This window comes from Ictidomys tridecemlineatus, chromosome 5, assembly GCF_052094955.1.
Source record: "Ictidomys tridecemlineatus isolate mIctTri1 chromosome 5, mIctTri1.hap1, whole genome shotgun sequence".
NCBI lineage: Eukaryota > Metazoa > Chordata > Mammalia > Rodentia > Sciuridae > Ictidomys > Ictidomys tridecemlineatus.
This window is the reverse complement of record NC_135481.1, coordinates 155,974,108-155,997,797: the sequence shown is the minus strand read 5'-3', so window position 1 is coordinate 155,997,797 and position 23,690 is coordinate 155,974,108. Positions and strand designations below refer to the sequence as shown.

Below are 23,690 nucleotides of genomic sequence, written 5' to 3'. Positions count from 1 at the left end.
TTCAACTCATTACCTCCTTGTGATGCCCTTTTAATTAGGAAGGGCAGGTGTATCTTCTTCTGGTTTGGATATTTTTTTTTTTTGTTCTAGTTTTAACCAGTGGGGTAACAGGCTCAGAAAGTATAAGTAACTAACTTGTCCAAGGTTGCACATGGACACCAGCCATTTTTTGGATTTCTTGTATGGGCTTTTTCTTTTTCTTTTTTAAAGTCTTTATTTTGTTTATTTATTTTTATGTGGTGCTGAGGATGGTATTCAGGGCCTCACACGTGTGAGGCAAGCACTCTGCCACTGAGCCCCAGCCCCCCGCCCCTGTATGGGCTTTTTCTAATTGTTTGTGCCTTAAAACTATTTAGGATGGTCTCCTCCTCTGCTCTTAATTTTAAAAATAAATCTAACATTTGCTATATCTCACTAACAGCGTGTCATTATGAGAAGTACACTGAGGTGAGAGCTGGGAGAACTAGCTGCTAGTGTCCCTTTTCGGCCACAGGCCACTTGGTTGTGTGGCCTGGGACAGACTATTTCCCTTTCAAGTCTCAGTTTCCTCATCTGGAAAATTGGGGTGAGGGAGTCATTACAAAATGATGCTATGATTTCTTTTTTCCAGTTCTAACAGTTGATACATTTTTCTGGATTACTTTTTATTAATTTCCCAAATGATCATTTTAAAGGTTCTCCACCCTTGTTTGGGGGGTGAATTAATCATTCCAGCAGGCTTCCTACCGATAATTTGATATTAGGTCACTTCTAATATGGCACTTGGAGTTGCACCTAGGCCCTGGTCTCACCCCAGCAACAATATCTGCATCCCTGAGAAACTTGTTAGAAATGCAGAATTTCAGGGCTACTGAATCAGAATCTGCATTTAATAAAATCCCAGGTGATTCAACTGTACCCCAACACTTGGGAAACTATGATCTAAGCCCTGGGGAAACAAGAACAAAAGCAACTCACCTGTGTATAAATGGCTGGAGGGTAATGTAGCAGATGCAGGTAAGTTGTCCATTACTCCAAACCCTCCAAGCCCCCCCCCATACAGTCTCTCCCCCAAGGAATTTCCAGTTGGAATCTGAGCTCCCTCCATGTCAGAATCCTATTTTCTCTTTTTTCTGTCTCAAAAATGTGAGAGAATTTGTGGAGAGCACATTTGGCTCTGGAGTCCACTTATTTAGGGACTCATCTTCTGCTCATACAAACTCTTCCATTTCCCTAATACTCAGAAGTTTTCTGACCCAGAACAGCCTTTTTATGCACACCTTGTGGTCCTGCAGTACTTTTAAAAGAAGGGATTAGAATAGTAGTACTAAGGGATACACCTAAGCAACATGGCCCTGAGACCCTGAATGGCTCAAGGGAGAGCCAGCTCAACACCCCCAGAGTCCAGAGGAGGCATGGAGAAACATACTGTCTCTTACCACAAGGGAAGAAAGATCAGGACTTCAGATTGGAACTTGGGAAATAACTGCTTGAACACAGAAGCATCACATTTTCTGGGTGGATTACGGTTCTGGATAACTAGGCTGTTTATGGGCAATGCATGCTGGCTGCCTGCTCCTGACGTTCTCTGAGTCTATGAGGGGAACCGACCACAGTGGCAGGAAATGAGCTTCAGCCTGGAACTGGATCTTCCCAATCCGCCTTACCTCTTGGATAGACAGAACAAAATCATCCCAGAACAACGCCATTCAGTGCCACTTTGCTCAACAGAACACTACTTCATTGATGGTGAGACCAATAAAGAACAGATTCCAGTGGACATTATGGAGAACTGAATAAGGATTTCCTCCTGATAATTGACCATGAAAAACAGGCTTGGAACAGCTGTGTGGGTAACTGAGATGATCCTATTTAGTCCTGGGGAAGTTCTCATGATCTTCAAAGGAAAATCTCACCTTGTGGAATTTCTCACCTGTGATGTCTGAGCTCAGAACTGCATGTCAGCTCACGAACCTGGATGAGTTCCCAGATCTGTAGGGTTCACTGAAAGAATGATCAAGGCTTGCTGTCAGAGAAAATGCCTGTTTATTGAGGAACAGCTCTGCATATTTATAGAGCTGGGGGGTGGTTTGACAGTTATGACAGTTTAATGGTTGAAGGGTTTGACAGTTGGCATGGGGTGATTTTTGATTGGTGGGTAAGGATCATGTGAGCCAGTAGGGCTAGTCTGATTGGTGGGTAAGGATCATGTGAGCCAGCAGGGCTCACCATTGGACGGCTCTTCTCAGGGGGATGGGGAAGTTAGTCTTTGGAGCTGGGGCATCTCCCAACATTCATGTGCTATGTTTGTTGGTGCTTTGGAGAAAAGAGCTGTCTGTCTACAGCCTGACTTCTTCTTCAAGATGCCCATCAGAGACAAGATGGCCTCAGGGCATGACAGAATATGGTGTGCAGGAAGCAGGCTTGCCCTGCTTGTCTTGGTCCATGTTGTCCCTAGGAGTCTGTGCTCTACCTTCTCTGCTGTTTTCAATAAATGCCATAGACTAAGAGAGACAAAAAAAAAAAAAAAAAAAAAAACTAAGGCAGAGAAATGTTCAAGGTAGATCTTTGAGTGCCATCGTGCATTAGTCAGCTAGGGATTCCAGAATAAAGTACCATAGACTGAATGGTTTTAACAACAGAAATTTATTTCTCAAGGCTCTGGAGGCAGAAAGTCCAAGATGGTGGTGTCGGAAGAGTTGGTTTCTCCAGGGGCCTCTCTCCTAGGCTTGCAAATGGCTGTCTTCTTCCTGTGTCCTTGAAAGGTCTTCCCTCCACATGTCTGTGGTATTGGATGAGGACCAGTCTAATGACCTCATTTTAACTAATCACCTCCTAAAAGGCCCTATCTCCAAGTATAGTCAAATTCTAAGATAAGGATTAAAGCTTTGGAACACAGAAAGCAGCTCATGACACTTCATCTCCATGGTGTCTTCTCTGAGCAATGGGAGTAGCTCTTTCTGTATATGGTTGTCACCTTGTGCCATGTGTTCCTGTGTTATTTTTGTATAAGTCAAAAATAACCATGTAGGCTGGACTTTAGAGAAGCCACCTGGTCACCAGGTGTTTTGGATCTAGAACCCGAATCACGGAGGCTCTGCAAATTAGAGGATGTTTCCTTGACCCGATCCACTCCTTCTTGGGAGGTAGGAATGTAAGCTGCTCTCAGAGAAGCTGAGAGCTGCTTTATGATGGGAAAAGACAAGTCACTGGCCTTGAGGATGGGTCCTGAGTGGACAGGAGCCATGCTCCCAGATCTATATGAGGGTAACTGGATGTCCCAGGTATGAGCATGAGGAGCAAGAGTAACTACCCAGCTATTGGTTACTCTCTATGTCCCTTGTCAGGCTTTCCTGGGCTTCCTGCCTCCTTGCCATCCCAAAAAAATCACTACAAAAAAGAGGGATCTATAATTTGGATATTCCCAAGGAACACTTGTAGAGCTGGGCCAGTCAAGTCATGGGTGACCTCTGAGAAACTAATGCCAGATCCAGAATGAAGGCAAAAGGGAGATTTCAGGCATCTGGGTCTCCATCTGGACTCTCCTAGGTACAGACACTGAGACAAGGATTCACATGTAAGTAAGTCAATCAAAGAGAAGATTCCAGAAAGCACCAGAGTAGGGAAGTGAGAAAGGGAAAGGGGAAAAGCCAGTACACATAGGGTCTGAGCAGATGGACTCTGAGGGCTCAGTCCCACTGGGAACCTCTGAGACAGGGGGCAGAACATGCTCTACAGTTGTTACACCTGGTGTAAGGAAGCTGGGCTATTTACCCAGCACCCTCCATATGGAATCGGCTGAAGATCATGAACTTCCAGGTACTTGACACCTGTCCCAGGATTTAGCCTCCTCTGCCCCTCCTTCAGGCAGACACCTGTAGGTGCTGGGAACAGGAAGCCATTAGGACAGGTGGAAGAGGCTGTGGGCAGAGGGCTGCAGCTGGTGATGAGCACTTGCTCCCACACAGAAGGCCACAGCAACAGGAATTTAGGCCACCTCTCTTCATGCTTAGAAGAGGTGATGCATTCACTGGTTGAGAAGGATTGGCAATTTCTGAAAGGTGCCTTAGGTTGTCAGGTGTCTGATCTTTCTCCACCACAGACACACACACAAAAAAATCTACATTATAAATCTAACTTCCATCCTTTTTATATCCACTCTACAATGTTCAGTTTTTCCTATAGAACATAGATGAGGCAATTCTTTTACTTAAGAATGAGCAGAGTTACAGAAAAGTGGAGAGGTCTGGAAGGAAATACCGAGGTAAAATTCCTTTTAATATTCTTGTAAATTTCTCAGATCAGATAGCATAGCCCCATACCCAAAAGAACACGTTATTTTCTTTCCCCCATTAGACAAAAGTCAATCACTTAATTAAAGAGAGAGAATCTACCTGTCATTGAAAAACTACTTTTTTCTTGTATGCTTTATCATCCTGAGGTGGGGTAAAGGAGCTGCTTACGTCATTCAAAAGCAAAGGAGAACATGGGGCCGGGGTGTGGGCTCAGGTGGACCCCTCGGCCCCCTCCTCCTCTGTTTTTTCTCTCTCTCTTTCTTTCTTTCTGTTTTTGAGATGCCAAGACTTGAACTCAGGGCTTTCACATGCTAGGAAAGTGCTCCACCACTGAACTAATATTCCCCTATCCCACCTCCCCTTCCATCATCATAGGACACTTGCTGGCCCAGGATGGCCGCATGGAGACTAGTATGCAGATTCTTAGGTGATGTCCTCAGCTGACACAGCCCTGACCTTTGGGCTGGGACCTGAGTGTGGGCTAACACTGAACCGGAAGACACCACCCAGCTACCTTCTCCAGAGTAAAGAGAGTATTGGTCCTCTTCCATTCCTGCCTACCTTCACCTGAAACAGGACAGACACCCTGGTAGATGCATCCTCCAACCCTCCCCTCCCCTGGACTTTTTGTTTGTAAGGACCCTGCCTTGTTCACCTGAGCAGGGAAATTAACTTCTCTGAAACTCAGTCTTATCTGGAGGTCAGACCAGGGTGTAATAATAAAAGATGATGTGGGATAAGTGTCCAGCAAGTGCCTTAGAAAATAATAAATGACAGTGGTTGTCACTGTGTTCAGGCTGGCATTAGAGACCTGCCTCTTGCTTTTTTTCCACTTTATGATGGTCAACAAGCAACGAGGAAAGAGATGAGATTTTCATCTACGTTTTTCAATCGATATTAAGCTATTAGTTTATTAGAATAAAACATATTATCGTGGGGGAAGAGGACATGCCGGGGTGGTGGGAATGTTTTATGTCCTAACTGATGTCGTGGCTGTAATGCGGGGTATCCCACAGCAGCAGCCTGAAGAGCGATGGAAGAAAGAGGTTGGCCTGGTTTAGATAATTTTAACCTCTTCATCACACTCCAGGCGTTAAGTACAAATGCAGACAATTTTAATTCTTAGGGGATTGCGGCCGCGGTGTAAAGGGACCCTATGGAGACCTCTCAAACCTGCAGGCGTGGGAATTGCTTTCGGTGGCCCAGGGGCAGTGGCTGGCCGGGAAGTCTTTTCTTATCCAATCGCGCCACCCGGCGGACAGCACTGGCACTGCAGACTCCCTAACCTGGCGTCGGTCGACTGTTTTTGAGGCGGGAAACCACGAAAGGCTTTGATGGGAGGCAATCAAGGAACAATCAGTGAAACAAGCTGTGATTGCAGGCCCTGGTTTTTTGGGGGAAGGGGAGCAGACGTTGAAGAATGTAACCCTCACGGGCGAAGCCCCACACTTAGCAGAAAGGCACTCAGGCGTGGATGGAGGAGGTAGAAAGCATCCCCATTCTTGTGTTCTTTGAATCCCTGAGTCCCCTGCACCCCAGTAGAGGCTTTAACAGAATCGGGGTTACCTGGGGTGAGTCAGCTGGAGTGAGGGGTTTTATTGCCTTCCTCCCCTAGACCTCAAAGTCCGGCGTCGGCGTGGTGTCTCCCCCTGGTGGCCAGTCAGCGCCACTGCTCCGCTCTCCCTGGCCCCGAGAAGGAATGAGGTGCAGGAGGGCTTCTCTATAAAGGCTTTTCTCGGTTGTTAGTGGTACATTTGCCAAACAGAACAGGAGTTCACGGGAGCATCGAGGGTGTCTCCACCTTCAGCAAAAGACCTGCATTAACTTCAGCATTTCTCTTTAGCATAGCTCTCTTCTCTCCCCCTGGAATCCCCTCTGGCTAACAGCCTGGACACATCACAGGGAGCTGCCCGCCTCGCGTTCACCTACATGGGCCGATGCCGCTCAGGATCACGGAGAGCGCTGCCTCGTGCTCCAAGGAACACCCCACCCCATACCTAGTGGCCCATAGGAACAGTTTGCCGAGGTTTAGGCCGAAATGTGATGGAAGTTGAGGTGAGGACCGCAGGTAGCACGTGGGTGGAAAGACAGGGAGGGGATTACAATAGCGGGAAAGGAAGGTCCGCAAGTGTCCCAGCAAGCTGTGGGTGGAACGGGCTGGGTGCTGCCTCGGCGGTCTGACTCTCAGATCTAACTCTGGCTTGGAGCCACCGACTCCTCCTCCGTCCTCCCACGGGGCTCCGACCCGAGGCCGAGCATTGGAGGAGAACAGCCAGGAACCTGGGGAACGGCCTTCCAGACGCTCTCCCGGGATTAGGCCCCGCGCGCAGCGGAGAGCGGAGCTCGGGCGCCTCCTCGTGGCGCCGCCGCGCGGAACGTGCTAGTTTCTCTCCCCGGAGGCAAACGCATGGAGGATCCGCGCGCTGGAGGCCCGCATTTCTCCACTTGCTCGGATGGCGGCGCTGAGGCCTATTCGCTTTATTAATAACGGTGCCCCAGAAGGGGAAAAAAATAGAGCCTTTAAAAACCAGATTGGGTGGGAGAGGGGAGTGTGTGTGTGTGTGTGTGTGTGTGTGTGTGTGTGTGTGTGTGTGTGTGTTGGGGCGTTGGCGAAAGCAATAAAACTCAGATCGCTTCCTTGGCGAGATAGCGGCGGCTATAATGCGCCGAGGGGATCAGGGGTTTATTTGCAGATCCTGGATAAAAGATGATATATCGACACGGTTTAGAGTGTCACTGCGCCTGGCCTCTCAGGAAGCCACAAGTACATATTTCCTGAAATACCACCCAACACAATATCTAATCCACGCGCCACTTAAGTACCGGGAGGGGAACCTCAGCGCCTCACCAGTTGGCGACTGGCTTCCAACTTCTGGGTGCAAGAGCAGGGGCTGGTGCGCCTCCACGCTCCCTCCCTGGCCTTTGTCTTCCGCCCAAGTAATCACTTAGCGATGGGTCTTAATAAATACGTCTGAGAACTGTCCTTATGCTCGGTAAATATTGGATTAGCTTTTCAATGACCAGGCTCTTGAAAAGGCTCGAGAAATCCACACCAGGTCTCCACTAAGCCCAACAGTCAATAGGTAAGGAAAATAAGTTATTTCCCTGGCTGGCGTGGGGAGTGTCGAGAAGGGGGTTTCCCATTCGTGTCAATTTATCCGATTCTACGATGGCACTAAAAGGGGGGGGGGAGGGAGGATACCCAAGTTCTGGATTGGCTGAAATTTCCACCAACTCAGTAGTGCTCATTTGAGTTCTAATTGTTATTTTCACAGCCCTCGGCGTTGAACTCTCCTGTTTAGCACATATTGTTTATGTGGGGAGCTGGAAGTTTTGACCTGGCTCTTAAGGTGGAGACAGCACGGCCCAAATTATCTCCCATTACCCTGCGTAAACTCAGCTGGCTTAGGGGGAGGCAAAAATGGGCAAATTCCTTGGGAACCCAGCTGTGTCTTCCTGATACTGAATTTTGCAAACCAAAAAAAAAAAAAAAAAAAAAAGGCAGGAGACACAAAATTAAAGAGAAAGGCTCTCCCACCTCCAATCTGGGAGAAGGGAAAGCTGTTGGAAGAAGTTTCTGAACTGGTTTCCTAGTGGCACGAAGATGTAAGGAAGATCACCACGCGAAATTCAAAGGAAGGCGCTGCCTTAGCTGGTTTGATCATGGAGCGTCTCCGCTAATATCAAGTGCTCTTGGGATCCCTATGGCCGAAACTGAGCCGGGCCGGGCACGCGGTCGGGCCCTCAGCCTCTCAGAACCTTTTTTGAAGGAACTGAAAAGTCCCTACAGCCGTGAAACCCAAACGGGACCGGAGCATCAACCAGGCCTTGACGATTGCCTCCGGAGCCCCGGAACCGTCCGATGGCTTCGACGATGGGCGCCCAAGCGGGAGAAGCCTGGCTGTCAGCGCCAACACACAGGAGCGTCGCAAAGGCACATGGCTCACAGACCACGACCAGAGCGTTAGGTCCTAAGTTTGGTAGTGGGGCGGAGTGGGGGCGAAGAGAGGGAGAGAGAGACAGGGATAGGGAGGGAAGGAGGGAGAGAGAGAGACAGGGAGAGGAGAGAGAGAGAGAGAGAGAGAGAGAGAGAGAGAGAGAGAGAGAGAGAGAGAGAGAGAGAGATTGAGATTTTCTTCTCAGTGTGTCACGGGGCCTAGGCCGGGCAAGCGCCCTCTGAAGCCATCAAAGACAGGGGTGGCTTTTTTCCCCTCCTCCATCCTCCTCCCCAATAGATATAGCACGAATTTTTAATGCGTCTTCCTTTCACAGACAACAATACAGGGTTTGAAAGCCGGACACAATTTGGGTTTTGTGCGGGTCCCTCCTCGCGCTCCCTCGGCCCAGCTGGCCATATGGAATCCAGCATGGAGTCCGAGGATGACAAAGGGACCCAGTGACAGGCCCAACAAAACCCCAAGGAGACTTCTGCCTGACTCCGGGATTCACTGCCCGCGATAAGCGCGCTGAATGGTGCGGGGTGGGGCGGGGGGGGGGGAGGGTGAGCCCCTTCTCCCTCTTCCCCTCTCTCTGTCCCCTGCGATCCTTTCTCTGTCCCTTTTTAATATGCACGCCTCTAACATCTCCGGCTCCCAGCTTTCCCATTGTGCCGTTTTGTACGGCCCGCTGTAGATTGGGCGAAGATAGACTGCCAAAGCGGACCCCGCGCCGGGTGCGCTCCCAGGGCGCTGGGGTTAGGGCCACACAGGGCTCCTCGGGAGCTTTTATTGACTCCACGGGGTCCCGAGGACAGAGAGGCGGGCGCCGGGCCCACCTCCAGGCTCTTGGCAGAATCGGCAACACACCCGGACTACAGGTCTCGGGGCCTGTCCACCAACCCAAATGTGTCCTCAACCCACACTTGGTGAAAATCTGCAAAAGTTTGGACCTTCTTTGCTTCTCCCTTCTTCCCTGCAGGCCTGGAAGGTTCTTGTGATTATTCTTGGCCCGTGGTAGGCCTAGGACCTGGTACAAACAAACCAACTTGAGTCTTCCAGGCTGCGCCCGAGGCCTTTTGACAACCCCTCTTCAGCCGACCCTGAACACCCACTTCCTTCCCTCCCCCAAGGATCCCGGGTTAGGGGAAGTTGCTAGAAGATTGTTGAGTGGCTGTTACCAGGGCAGGTTGAACATTGCACAACAAACAATTTGAAGGGAAATTTCTGGCCTTTACTAATAGCAAGACAAAACCCCAAACATTTCCAAGCTTGTGAGGAGAACAAAGGGAGACTTTTCACTATTTAGGGAAACTGCTCCTTTCCCCGAGGATGAACCTGGAGATGCGACAGGACCTTTCCAGGGATATTAGAAAGACTCTCGCGCCCTCAATTATCCAGGGGCCGGTGCGCAACACGAGAATAAAGTGTAATCACGTCCCTGGGCGTGTTGCGCTGAGTGCTATTGACGCGCAGATTTGGTCACACGGATAATCATGTTTGCTTTAGATATTGAATTAAATCTGATCATCAACTGAAGGGAGGGAGAAAGTCAGCTGGGACTGCTCCCTTTGCCTGGCCTTCTCACCTCCCCCTCCCCAGTCTTTACGGTGGGAGCTCCGGAGAAAACAAGAGATACTATTTCCAAATAAGCTGACTTTCAATCTCCAGGCATCTCAGAGCGCCCGCTGGGCTCTGAGCCACAGAGCTGCGGGTAATTTCGGAAATCCGCGAGATAGAGGAGAAAGGTGCACCGCGCCTCCCATTCCCGCGTCCGCCTAGCCCCCCTGAGACGCTCCCCCGCGTGGCCAAGTGTGCGCCAGCATCCGCCAAGGAGATCGGGTCCAGAAACGAGGGTGGGATGGAGTCAGTTCTCTTCTGGGGAAGGACGGATTGCAAACTCCCGGGGGCTAGCCAGGGGCTGTTTGCCCACTTTCCTCTGCCCCTACTCTAGCCCTGGCGGCCAGAGTGCCCCACCCCACCTCCAGTCTTTACTTTCGAATAATTCACCCAACTCCATGCCTAAGGACTAGCCTGGGGAGACCGTGCGGACTGCCCAGGGCTGGGAGGGGACCAGCCAGGGATCCAGTCTTGGAGAAAGAGGCTGGGAATCCAAAAAGGACGGGGGCGGCAAGAAGGAAGAAAGCTCAGTTTGCTGGAATCGCCAGTGACTCGCCCTCCCAGGCTGGGGCGGGGGCATAAAGCTTTGAGGAGGATGCAACCACCCCTCCCTCTCCTGCTCCCAGAACCCAGAGTGTCCCTGCTAATAGTCAAAGCCTTGCGCGCTCGGAATCGACACCCCACCCCCGGCAAAACAAAAACAAACAAAACCCCCCACAAAACTCTTTCTGCGTCCAGGCCTTAGAGCCGGCTGCGACGCCTCCACTCGTCCACAGATTTTGAAAAGGGGGTGGGGAGTAGAAAGAAAGCCGACCAGTCTCAACCTCAGAGCCCCCTCCCTTCTTAGCACGAAGTAAATCAAACGCAACAAAGTGAAAGTCATCGAGTGTAGTGGCTTCAACAGCTCCTCAGGCTGAAGGAGCCACTCGTAGATTTGGGCAAGCGAGGGGGGCTTGCTCTCCTTGCCTTTGCGTTTCTCAAAGTCACTTTTCCTCCGGAGGCCGGGATGCAGGAGTTCACACAGGCACGGAGCTGAGAAAGAGGCCCAAGAGAGGCACCCCGGACTCTGGGCCAACCGTTTGCAGGCTGGAGGCTGAGCACTCCCACTCCGGCCCTGGGTCCTAAGAGCCCTGTCCGGCAGTCCGGATGAGGCCTGTCCTGGGAGCTCCATCAGCGCCCCGGCACCCCAGCCTCCTACCCTGGGGAGACGGAAAGCGGGTGCAAACGAGCGCTGGGTGCCGCTGGACCTGGTTACTTGCCCAAGGCCTCTGGCCCGGTGCAGGGCCACAGAGTCAGACAAACGGGAAGTCTGGGCTTGTTTGTTTGTTTTTTAACACAGGATTTTTATTAAAATTACTTAAAAAATCGAAAGTTTTCAGCGCCCGGCGCTCTAGGGGAACCGCTCGGAACCGCTGAGCTCCAAGTTCCCGGGCTCAGGACCCGGAAAATGGGGCAGGCGGCTTGTCGCCTACACATTTTTTTTTCTTTTTCATATTTGAAAAATGTTTGCACTGAACAAAATGTTTTTAAAAAGCAAAAAGAGAAAACAGGGGTAACCCAAACATAACCAAACCAAAACAAACCACCAAGAAAGGAGTTGGGCCTGCAGGGTTCACAGGCCCATCCTGAAGGTCATTTTGGCAACAATCACCACCGATATTTACAACGAAAAGCGAAATCTGCCACCAGTTGTCAGGACGTTTACATGGCCATAAATATGTAGCATTTTCTTATATAAAAAAAGAAAAATTCTCTATATTTTTTAAAGTGTTCTCCACTTGCTTTAGAAGACGGCTGACAATATCGCTACTCACACAAACATATTTTACAAAATTCACGAAAGCGGGGTGGGGGTTCGCTCTTTTTCTCATTTTCAAGTGTCGACTTTTACGCTGGGATGGTCTGGTACCCCCCAGGGAGAGGCAAAGGAGCGAAGCTGCGCAAACATTCTGTAAACACGGCTTATAGTTCAACCCTCTCCAAGGTTCAAAGGAGAGAGATGGGGACAGAGTCGGGTGGATGGATTCTGCCACTTCAAGGAGGCGTAGGCAACCTTCCGGCGCCTCCCCAACGGAGCCCAGAGTCAACTCGACTCTATAATAATAATTATAATAATAATAATAACCACCGTATGGACCGAGTCCTCCTCGCCGCCGCCGCCGCAGTCGCCGGGGTGGGGCCTGGGCCTGGGGCCGCGAGTCTCGGAGGGGCGGTGCTCACCAAGTCCACTGCTGGGCCTGGACCAGGGGGTGTGCTGTCGGGTACTGGGGGGTGCTGGCCGAGCTGTACTGGGCGTTGTACTGCATGTGTTGCAGTGACTGAGCACTGTAAGCCGAAAAGGGGATGCCTGCCTGGAAGGTGGCAGCTGCCAGGTCCTGGGCTTTGAGCGCGTGGCATGGTTTGCCATCTCTGACCAAGACGGGCACGGCCACCCGACGCGGTGAGGGCAGGGGTGTCACCTCCATACCTTTCTCCGCCCGGGCGCGCTTCATCTTGTAGCGGTGGTTCTGGAACCAGATCTTTACCTGCGTAGGCGTGAGGCGGATGAGACTGGCCAGGTGCTCGCGCTCTGGCGCCGACAGGTACCGCTGCTGCCGGAAGCGTCGCTCCAACTCGTAGGTTTGCGCCTTGGAGAAGAGCACCCGCCGCTTCCGCTTCTTGCCTGCGTCCCCCCCGCCGCCTGGGGTCTCCTTGTCATTGTCCGGTGACTCGTCAGCCGAGGGCTCCGGGGACTTGGAGCTTGAGTCTTGAGGGGGAGCGCCCGCCGCCAGCCCGTGCACTGGAGGGGAGAGAAGCGCGTCAGGCGCCGGGAGGCCGCGCGCCGCCTGGGCCAGAGCTAGAGCACCTCGTTCTTCCGTGGGCCTCTGGCCCTCAGCTCTCTGCAGCCCAGCGCGGCTGCCTCTGCGATGATCCCTACCCTGCGCCAAGCCTGAGAAAGCCGTCGGGGTCTTCCAGGGTAAAGGGGAAAATCAGTAGGAGTGGGGGCTTAGGACTCACGGTTCTAGGGATTCGCACAGTGTGGGTGCGAATTGATGGGGGTGCTTGGGAGATCATTGCGGGTTAAGGGCTCCGGCCCCCTTAAGCTGATTCCTCTCTGTAGAGACGTGGGCAGATTTTTAAGAGAAATCCCCCACAATCCCGGCATTGATCGTCTCGGCCTTTTAAGGCAGGTTTTGGGGGCTTTCTTTTTTTTTTTTCTTTTTTCTTTCGGTCTTTCTCAACACCCCCTGCACTGCACAAAGCGTCCTCTATGATCACACAGGGGGCAGGGTGAGCTACTTATACCCAGGCCACCCCAAGCCTCCCTCACCCTCTACCCGCAGCCTGGACCAGGCTCGCTGGCTAGTTCCAGTGTGTCAGGCCAGTCCCTCCCGGCTGTTGGAGTCTGGGGTCTAGGGCCCAAGCTATCAGTGTCGGTTGACATCTGCAACCAGCCCTTAGGAGGCATTTCTTTTCTTCTCTGCCTCCTTAATTTCTCATGTTGGGAAAAAAAAAAAAAAGCTGAGACCAAGTCTTTTGCAGAGACTAAGGGGGCTTGACCAGGAGAAAAGATTGCATCCCAAACAAATGTTAAAAAAAAAAATCTAGGAACCCAGGGTGAAGTATCTGGACTTTGGCTTCTTTCCCCCCTTAACTCCCAGCGTCCAGTCCGGGCTACAGCCGCAGGAATGGAGGCTGTCAGGGCTGCAGCAGCCAAGTTTCACTACTTACGGGAGTATTGGAGGCCCTCCGTGCTGGCCAGCCAGCGTGTATATGGGTTGTCGCTGCTGTCGTAGAAAGGGCTCTTCAGGGGCAGGCTCTGCACCGCGTCCAGGGCGCCCTGCCCCAGGGGCCCGGCCCTCTTGGCCGGCTCAGACCCCTCGCTCTCCTCCTCCGGCCCCTCGGCCACCGAGCCCTCCTCATCGTTGGTATCCGGCAGGTCCAAGATGTCCTTGACCGAAAACCCCGTCTTTGTGTTGGTCAGCGACATGGTTCAGGACCCCGCAATTTATGCCGCAAAGTTGTAGCTTCACTTGGTCAATTCGTAGCGCTCCCCAGCCCTGGAGGGCGGGGGAGGGGGTTGGGGGGAGGGGTTGGGGGAGGGAAGGGGGGATGGGCTTTAATTATTGAAGTAATTATTATTTTTTTAAATAAGAGAAAGAACCAGTAGGGAAAGGGGGGGCGGAATAAAGCCCAACTCAGAGCCTCTGTCTTCTCTGGAAGCACGCGGAAATGGACGCAGGGAGCTGGGCAGCCTGAGCGCCTAGCGCCGGCCCGGCCTTAGTTTGTAACTCCAGGAGAGGTGCCAAGGCGGCGTCAGCTTGGGCTCCAGCGGCCGCTCGGCGCGCGGTGGCGGCTGGTGGCGAGGAAAAAATGGGCCATTGCCCGAGCGATCAGTCCATATAAGGCTGGGCTCCACTCACGAACCTGGGGAGGGGGGGAGGGGGAGAAAGAGGGAGGGAGGGAGGGAAAAAGAGAGAGGGAGGGAGGGGGAGTAAGAGAGGGAGCAAGAGAAGGGTGGAAAAAGGGGAAGAGACATTAAAAACGCAAAGGTTGGCCACGTGTGGGCGGGTCTTGGGAGTCAAGTGGATGAAGACAGTATTTGCAGATGTGAAATTGTGGGTTTTGGGGAGCTCTGCGCTCCCAGCCAACGGCCCTCTAGAGCAAGATGAGAGGTGTAACGTGTCAATTAATTGCAAAGATCGGGAGAGCCTTTTTTTTTTCCCCTTCAGTATTTACATACAAAGGACCACCGCGTCGCCAGCGAGTCCACACACTTGAAAGGCCGTTTTAACAAATTGCTTCTTAAAAAAAGGTGTGTGTGTGGGTGGGGGGGAGGACCAAAACAGAAGCCAGGAAGGGGAGGGAAAAAGCCTCTTTAGCATTTCCCAGTTCCTACCTCCCCGCCCCCCGCAACACCCCCAGCCAGAAAATTGGCGAGTTGTGGCGCCTTTGGAAAAGGGGGAGGGGGCGTAGACAGAGTCGCGGAAATCTCTCTTTCCCCTTGCTGGTGGTTCCCTAAACAAGATCCGGTTCAAATGGCAAGAACCCAACTTCTGTAAGCCTCCTAGGTCAATATTTTGGTTGAGGCTTAAGGATGAGTACTAGAAATGACAAGGCAAGTAATTGATTCTAGTTAAACGCGAAAGAGCTCGAAACCCAGCAGAGGGCTAGGCTCCGGGCTGGCCAAAGCCACCACCAAGCACCCCCCTCCCAGTCGCCCTTTATTTGCTAAAGACTCATTTATTTCCTTCACTCCGCCACCCCACCCCCCATTTCTTTGCGGCAGCGGAGGACACGCAGTTCACTTTCTGCTTTGCGGGCGGTCTAGAGAAGGGCGGGGTGGGAGCAAGGAGCTTTGACTCCGGCCGGATTCGGACTCAGGCCCTACCGCTTTGGGCACCCGCAAGCAGTTTATTCTGAGTGGAGAGGGAAGGGCAGACGACCCCGCTCCTTTCCAGCTCTCTATTATCCTGGTCTCTCGGAACCCCTCCCTCTCCAGCCTTAAGCTAAAGGTGAAGCTGCAGGAGGGGTGCAGGCAAGACCGTGGCAGGGTCTTGTGCTTCAACCTGTGTGAGGACTCAGAAAGTCACAGGGGAGGGGTCCCAGGGTGAGCGGATGATGCTGCGTTTTCTTCGGAGTTTTCTATTCCCACGGAAGTCCTTTAATTTCTTCTTCTGGACATCCCGGGGGGTGCATTCTGAGGACGCGCTCTGGGTTCCTAGTTTGCATTAGGTTAGTGTTTGTTAACTTTCCAACCTGAAAACTAAACTTTCCCAGGACAGTCCTACTCCTGCGCGCCCGGGTGGAAAAGGTCACTCCGCTCTTACTAGCCCCGGGTCCAGTTTAAATTTGGGGAGGGGCGAGAGGAGGAGGTTTGCCACAACAAGCTTGTCCGCCCCGCAGGAACGTCTGGAACGAACTGGGCCTAGGGGCGAGGAGGGGTGAGGCTGTCCCGTCTCTTCTTCCCCACTGCTGGGATCCTGGGCAGCCTCAGCTAGCGGGCGAAGCAGAGTGTGCGGACGCCAGGTTCTTCTTCCCCGCAGCTGCTTCGCTGCGGCGCCCCCCGCCACCCCCGGGGTTGCCAGCGCCGGGTGAGGGCGCCTCTCTCCGAGCCGTTCCGCAGCTTTCTGCAGCCCTCGCTGCCTCGCCCCCAGTATGTGACGTGGGTGACAATGGCCCAGGTTGGAGCGAGCCCCTCGTCGGCGCGTCCTGGGTGGTCGGACCCGGGCAAACACAAATACAAACCGATTGCTAAGCTGCGGACAATGAGCGAAATGTAGACAAATGTCCCGCTCCCGTTGGAAGCCTTTGTCCCGGCTCGGTTTTTGCATTTATTTCAGTGGCGAAATAATACATGATTGACGCTCTCTTTCAATGTGTCCTAACTGTTTGGAATAAATCTAAGGTTGTTCCTAGTTGTCATGGTATTCAACCCTTTTCAATGGACTATCTCTTCATTCATTTCTGAATCCGTCCACAATATTAAGGAAACCCCTTCATGTCGACGCTCCTCGATTCCTCTCTTTCTCCTCTTACTTTTTCTTTTCTCCTTTCTCCCCCTTTTTCCTCCCGCAAGAATTAAAAACTGGTTTGAATCGTGTTCCTCAAACCCGTTACTTTTCGTGCCCCCCCTCCACTCTCTGTCTTTCTCAGCCTCCCTGCCTGTTGCCTCTCCCTTCCCCCTTTCACGTGGGAGCTCACTGCTCTGTCCGGTTGGAGGAGGGAAGTCGGTTTTCCTGGAGTCGGGGAAGCACCGCCGAGTTTGGACATAGCGGAGGGGGTGGGCCTGCCTGGGGCCATTGTTATTTGGCTGCTAAAATAAATAACTGGCAAGAAAAAGTTCCTCAACCCAGGCATTGCAGAAAAGACCCTCCTTTTGTCCCTCCTCTTATTCCTCTGTCCTAAGAAAGGAGAGCCCTCTTGGGCACTAGGTTAGCCTCCAGGATTGGGGTCTGGGGGCAGAATGAAGCTTAGTAGGGCCGGACCAATTCTTGAGTTGAGTAGGAAGGCAGTCCTTTGGTAAGAAGTGGTCTTTAAAAAAAATCTCTCTCTCTCTCTCTCTCTCTCTCTCTCTCTCTCTCTCTCTCTCTCTCTCTCTCTCTCTCACACACACACACACACACACACACACACACACACAATCTCTAGAGCCCAGAACCATGTTGGTGATGGTGGTGGTGGGGTTGCTCCTGAAATGCCTTCCAGAGCCTGCTCATTTCCTGGGCTTGGAACTACTTAGTTCTCTGTAGTTTCCAACTTCTTCCTCCCTTCTCCCAGCATGGTGGGCCTTTCTTTTGGATATAACCAGTGTAGCTGTTGATCAGGTCCCCTCCCCTCGCCCCTGGGAGCTTGCAAGGTGCACAGAGCACCTGAGAAACAACTGTTTTCCTACAGGAATCCAGGCTTCTGGGAATTAATCATCGGAGAGTAGTGAGACGGAAGTCCCCAGGACAGTTCACAAAGGTCTGGTTTGCAACAGGGCCTGCCTTTTGGCCTTAACTAGCCAAAACCCTTCAGCATCTTAGCTCCCAAGGTCCCCATTCCCCGGCACCTGCGAGTCTAAACTTTCCCTGCGGGCGCAGGCAATCACCTGGCATCTCCCCTCCACCCTCACCCCAACTGGTACACCCATTTTTCCTTCTCCTGATCTTAGGGCAACCGGGAGTCGAGCGAGAGAGCAGGAGAAGGTTCCGTCTTTGCTTCCAGCCGCAGCTCCCTGACCAGCCGAATCTATAAGGCTCAGGGTCTCTTTCCAGGGACATTGCAGAGTCCATTTCCCCATCCCTCTGGTGTGGTTCCCGCGTCCGTTTCCAAAGCGTTAACATTTGCAATTGAAAAGGCCCAGGGAGACCACTGGGAGGCCCATAATTGAAGGGGAGAAACTGGGCTTGTTAGAGGAAGATCATAAAATTCAAGTCCCCCAGGAGCAGCCTGCGGACGCCAGCTCGGGCCCAGCTGGCGGCCGAGGGCGAGTCCCAAGCCCAGAGTTTACTCCAAGGTCTCCTGCATTTGGTAGGCCGAGGTGCAGCCAGAAGAGCAGAGGGGTCAGGTGCTAAATGCCTCTCTTCTGCCCAAATTAAACAGGTGATTGCGTCCTGAAGACTCCCCAAGAGGCGTCCCTCCGAAGCACCACCATATCCGGGCCTTTTGGAGCCCAGGATCTCCTGTTTTCACAGGATCCCTCATACCCAGCAGTTTGAGAGGCGATAGTCCCGCGCCCCTCCTAGGGAGAAAATCCTTTATTAATGCTCCACCTGAATATATTAGCGTCCGCTGGTACCAGTTTCATTTCTACGAGGATGTGCACTAGTCCCCCCTTTCGGAATTCTTTAGTAAACTCTTTCCAGGTTCTATCTGGAACCCAGGAGAAAACAATTTCCTGGGTTCAATCAGGTTTGGGTTAGGGGTCAGCCATAATTTTCCGGGGAAGCTCCTGAGCTCTGCAGTGAGCTTTCTCTGCCACAGACTCCGGCAGGTTGAGGTAGATATCAGATGTTCTGAACCCAGCATACCCTGAGCTTCAGAGAGATCCTCTTGGCATCTCCTTAGTGTCCAGAACTACATGCTCTTCTGCTGGGGCGACTCCAACTGCTGTAGCCCTACCCATCCCTGGTCTTAATTTTCTGCATGGGGACCCCAGATTCAGCACAAATCTCTCTGTTCACTTTTGCTAAGTTTATGATGGGTGCAATGTGAGACACAGACTGGTGAGGAGAAAGAGAAACTCTTCCCTGGAAGCTAGAGAGAATCTTCTTTGGAGGCTCCTTGGAGCCCTTGGTCCACTTCTGCTGCTCTGGGTTTGGGGAAGACTAAAGCCTCAGCTCAGGAGGCTGGAGCAGGCAAAGAAGAGCTGAACAATTGCAGGGGGCCCAGGAAGGGAGGTGAATGTACACAGGCTAAGTGGCCCCACTTCATGACAAGTGGCCCTTTAAGTCACCCAGTGTTTACCTGTTTACTTTCCCAGGTAGCTCAAACACGACTGCCTTTTCTGGGCTTCGAGCATGGGGCCAGTACTGATATATCCTGTCTGGTGGGCTTTTCACTTCCCCACACCCCTGGCTATAATAATGCCCCCTGTTTGGTGGGGTGGGGGTGGGGAGTTAAACCCTAAACAGGAACAAACAAGGCAAGAAAGACACTTTAGGAAACTGGGAAGAGGCCTCTGCACAGGAATTGGAGATGCTCTTAGTGTTCCTGTGGTTGAAATGGGCATCCTCTGGATGGTTTCTGACCCTCTCTCCCAGTCTCTGTTTTGGGCTTTAAGGGCCTCTTGGGACACTGGGCTCACATCTTCTTCTTTCAGGCTGATGAAAACTTGCTGGGTAGGTGCATCCTCCAGGGGAATTAAGAGCAGAAGAAGTACTGAGGGAGGGGGATGATCTTGGGGACCCAGAGGAGTTGACCTTGAGGAGTTCAAAGCTTTAGCAGCCCAAGGTGGCACCCCTCACTCTTCCCACCCGCAAAGCACTTCCAGTCATTGAAAACACTAGTAAGTCTTTTTCTTTTATGTGGAAGCACTAATTTGTTTGACTTCATTTCAGTTCTTTTTCTTTTTAATTTAAAGGACTGAAAAGAAACTACTTTCCTAGTATAGTATGTAGATGAGCTCTCGGCCCCCTGCACATCCCATCTCATACAACAATCTTCAAGTGGATTAGTTTATTCTCTGGTTAGTGCCAAGGTGGAGTCTTCATTCACTCCTGAAACAAAGCTTGTTGCACCTTCCTACTTCAGTGAGTAGGATTAACTGTGAGGACACAAAGGTTTTGTTGGAGGGGGAAGGTTTATTTCACCGTTGGTTGCTCGCTGGGAATGTGACATGCACTTGATATCAACAGGGGAGGAAAATGTCTCCCATTCTGGTCCCTGAGCATCATGATCAAGATGCCAATTGACAAAACGGTAAGAAGTGGCTTTGGTTTCATGTGGGGCTGTGTCATACTCAGTATGCTCTGGCATACTGAGGGAAAGAAATCAAAGCACGTGACCTAGGAATAAACACCCCACACAGAGATATTTCCTGACTCAGAAAACTGAAAATCAGTCTTGTCCCTGGCCAGCCCAACTCCAATTTTTGTCTTTCCTTCTGTCTATGGTAGAAGGATACTGAGGTCACTGGAAACCCTGCCTCCTGTGGGGTGACTGGGTTGGGGAGGCCTAAAGCTGTGTGGATGGCAACTTTGGAGAGGCCAGACCAGATCTTTGGCATTTCTTCATTAGCCATAGGTCAGATGGGCTAGGAGGTTAGTCTGAAGGGAAAGAAAATCTCAGTTTACTCTGAATTCAAGCCCAGAATAAGTCCCTGCTCCATCTTTGGTCCACATTGTGGTATTAACTTTTAAATTCCAGGAGGGGAAGAATGAACGCCTCTTAGAGTATCCCAAGTCACCAAGAAGGTGTTGGTTAAATAAGTTTTTCAAGCTCAGAGATTGGGTTCTGATTATGTGTGTCAGGAAAAGCTCATGCCTCCACTTATTCCACAGTGGCAGGCATCCCCTGAAGCCATGGAGAGAAGAAATGATCTTGGGACTCTACAGCCTGGAGTCCTGAAGCAATTTACTTGTGGGTGCAGGAGGAAGACATCTAAGTAGGTGCCTCCTCCATATTCTGTTTCAAAGTGAAATATCCAACACTTTCCCAATTATCTGCCTCCACCCCCGCCCCCAAAGGAAAATATCTCCTGAGGATGGAAATTGTAATAGAAATTAGTATTTCTCATTCTATTCACCAGCCTCATTGTGTGGGCATAAGACCCTGTGGGCATATGTTAGGACTTTGATAAATGCACTTTAATGAGATCTTTGAAAATTCATCCAATAAAATAAGAGGCAAGAAAAGCCGTTTAACTTTCATGGATGTTAAATTGAACACGAAATGCGGCTCTAGGGGTTCTACAAAATGGAACCAGCCTCCCTACAATATTTTCTTTAAAAACGTAGCTTTAAGCCCCCCTCGGGCCAAAGGAGCCTGTTCCAGGCAATCCATTATCACTAGTTTATTGGGGAACCAAACGTCATGTCCCCTGGGGCTAACCCCTTTGCTTTATTCGTTCGCGCGGCTCTAATGATTAAATATGTTACAATGAGATTACGAATCGTCAGTGTTGCCTTCAGGAACGTTCTTCCATCCAAGCCCGACCTTCCCCCTGATAAAGGCGATTTCAATGCAGGAGATTTGGGTTTCTCTCGGAAACACAGCGCTGAAAGCACTTTCTTATCTGAATTTACTTCTTAACACGTGACAAAATCATTACCACAAGACTTTGGAAAACAAGCGGCCTCTCCTAACCGCTTAGCATTCCGCACTTAAAGCTGGGCCAGACGGGCTGATAGGCTATGTATTCACGGGAGGCGCAGGGAAGCCACGCTCTCTGCCTGGGATAAGGGCTGGGGTTGGCAAGGACTAGGAACGCACCACGAGGTCCTTAGGACACGGAGAGGTGCCTGGGGAATCTGTCTCTTATTTCTTCAATTTTCGTACCAAACGTCTATAACCAGTCTCTAAACACACCCCCTTTCCAACCCTGAGTGCCACCGAAGTGGAGGAGAGGCGCATGGAAGGGCCTCCTTGTAGAGTGTGTGTGTGTGTGTGTGTGTGTGTGTGTGTGTGTGTGTGTGTGTCCGCGTCCGGGGAGGATGTTCTGGAACCAAGGGGGCGCCCCTCCGAGACCAGACTTCAGCAGACCCCACAGAGGTTCATTTTTGATCCTCTGGCGATCTCTACTGTCGCAAACGAGAACTGTCCAGGACCGGGCGCGGCAGGGGCGACACTCCGCAAACTCCAGGCTTAGGTCTCCTTTGCACCAACCGCCGCCTATAGCTCCATCCCTCAGCCCTCACTGGTCCTTCTGGCCTGCGACTCCCACCACTTGTCTTCCAGCTCCTCACCGCCCCCAACCCTGGCTCCTGTCCCAGTTTCCCCTAAGGAGAACCCCCTTTTTCCACTAGGCGCCATCTCCAAATTATCCTAGGACTTTTGCCTCTGCTTTAACCCCCAATCCCAAGCCTTACACGGCGCGCAGGGGGACTTACCAGGTAGAAGTGGAAGGCTGGCCCTTCTTTACAGCAGCCCTGGCAGCCGAAGAGCAGCCGGCACCGGGCAGTGGGGAGGAGACTGCTGAGGCGCGCGATGAGTCCTCTCTGCCTCCCACTCCCCAGCGATGCAGCTACAGCCCCGACGCATTTCAAGGCGCGTCTTTATCTAGTCCTCCACCTACCCGGACCCCCCTCCTACTGCGCCCTTCCCCCCACTGCGTGCCCCCTCGGGCGGGGCTTGAGGGTCCGCTGGGCTCCGGGAGGGCGGGGTGGCTATGGGCGCCGCGCGCTTCCCTCCTCCTCGGCCTCCGTGATCTCCGCACCTGCCCAACCCCCCGGGGCAGTCCGGCTTTCCCCAGTCCGGCTGCTCGGCAGCAGGAAAGCCTGGTGTCGGTGACAAGTAAAACTTTTCCCGACTGCAGGTGTGACTGAGGAGGGGGCGAATTCTCTCTAGGAGAGGCCCCTCCCCCAGTGACCGGCGTAGTCGAGGGAGGACTGAGACGTCTCGCATCTGCCCACCTGCTGCTTCCCGACTCCGTAGCTTGGGGACCGAGCCGAGTCAGGAGCTGCCAGATAAACGGTCAGGCCAGCGGGGCGCACAGAGAACCCCGAAGCCTGACTGAGCTGGCGGGGATGGCGGTGCCACGAGGTTCCTCTCCGATGGTCCTCTTCGTGGACCGTGCGCGGAGAGCATTCCTGTCCCCGGCGGCTGTCGATACCCGTGCCGGGGCTGGGGCAGGGGGGACCAGACAGTCGGTGCCTGGCAGCGAGAGGTGGCGCCGGGTTTCCCCCATCTCCTCCACACGGCTTCACCGAGGTTCCAGGCGCCCGGGGAACACACACAACGGAAACGCGCGCGAGCCGGGGGCTCACCTGGAGCGCGGCTGCGCCGCGGGAGCCCCGCCTCGGCCAACGCGCAGGTTTTCGGCCGCTCTTTATCTCCAGCCGCCGGCGGCTACCGAACGGCGGGCGCTCCGGCTGTGCAGCCCGAGAGCCCTCCCCTCCTGGCTCCGGGCTCCTGGCTCAAGGCTCCCGGCCCAGTGGCCCCACCCTCCTGCCTCGGGCCCAGCGGTCGCAGCGCAGCCCCAGCGGAGGGGGCCGCTCCCTGCACCGCGCGCGCTCTGTTTGTTTTCCTTGCTGGACTGACGTGAGTCAAAATATTGGCCATATGTTCAGCGGCAATAAATTGGGTATGAGCGCAAACACACTTGGGCTTCGATGGCTCTTTCAGCTGCCACATGGCCGGCTTGGGAGGAAGGGGGGTCCTAGCCCGCCTAGGCCCCTTCTCCCCAAACGCGGGGTAAGTTCGCCCCTGAGTGCCCCTCTGAGCTGAAAATCGGGGACTCTAGGGTTCTCCTCTCCCACGTCCCTCCGTCTCCACCAGTGTCTCAGACCCGGTAGCTGAGACAAGCCCAGGCTGCTGGTTAACAAGGTCGCCATCTATAAATTGCTTGGTCGCTAAGACGCCATAAAACCAAAGGGCCAGATGTGGCACGTTATTTATGTGTGAAACCGCGTTTACACTAGATACGCGGATCCAAGGCAGATAGCACGGCTTCGCGGGAGGTCATAGACCTCTGGCCCTCGCCTCCAGGCTCCTCCCTCTAGTGCAGTCCCAGGTCCAGATTGAGGGGTGTCAGTCTTCCTGGGAAAGGGATTCTGCTCTCTGCAGCCTAGGAAGGAAGTGGGTTCAGTGCACTGGTGCCAAGGTGCCACCTGTTCAGAATTAGAGACAGCCTCTGTCCCCGGTCCTCCCTCTGGCTTTCTTGTTTCTTTGCTCTTCTTCCCCACCCCCACCCCCGGGTCTGGAAGTCTGTTTTATTTTCTAGTTGTTCCATGAGGCT

General features: G+C 52.6%; 1 protein-coding gene across 3 annotated transcripts; it reads right to left on the bottom strand.

Moving 5' to 3' along the window:
- Positions 1–2,006: 2,006 nt before the first annotated feature.
- Nkx2-2 (NK2 homeobox 2) lies at positions 2,007–22,859 on the bottom strand. 3 transcript variants are annotated; one of them, XM_040275414.2, is made up of 3 exons: positions 22,366–22,859; positions 13,541–14,236; positions 2,007–12,608 (listed from the first exon to the last, which is right to left on the bottom strand). In XM_040275414.2, exons 2-3 carry the CDS (start codon positions 13,797–13,799, stop codon positions 12,046–12,048), a joined length of 822 nt encoding a protein of 273 aa, XP_040131348.2. In that variant the 5' UTR covers positions 13,800–14,236; positions 22,366–22,859; the 3' UTR covers positions 2,007–12,045. The 3 variants fall into 3 exon arrangements, with proteins under 3 accessions (XP_040131348.2, XP_077907452.1, XP_077907451.1); XM_078051326.1 differs by having other exon boundaries at positions 22,720–22,859; XM_078051325.1 differs by lacking the exon at positions 22,366–22,859 and adding an exon at positions 21,844–21,994.
- Between the last annotated feature and the right edge of the window lie 831 nt (positions 22,860–23,690).

What these genes read in the sequence shown, in the direction of transcription:
- Nkx2-2 (XM_040275414.2), bottom strand. Translation starts at nt 13,799, where the DNA reads ATGTCGCTGACCAACACAAAGACGGGGTTTTCGGTCAAGGACATCTTG. An exon ending in GGAGGGCCTCCAATACTCCC is followed by an intron (nt 12,609 to 13,540) that starts GTAAGTAGTGAA and finishes TCTCCCCTCCAG; the next exon opens with TGCACGGGCTGGCGGCGGGC.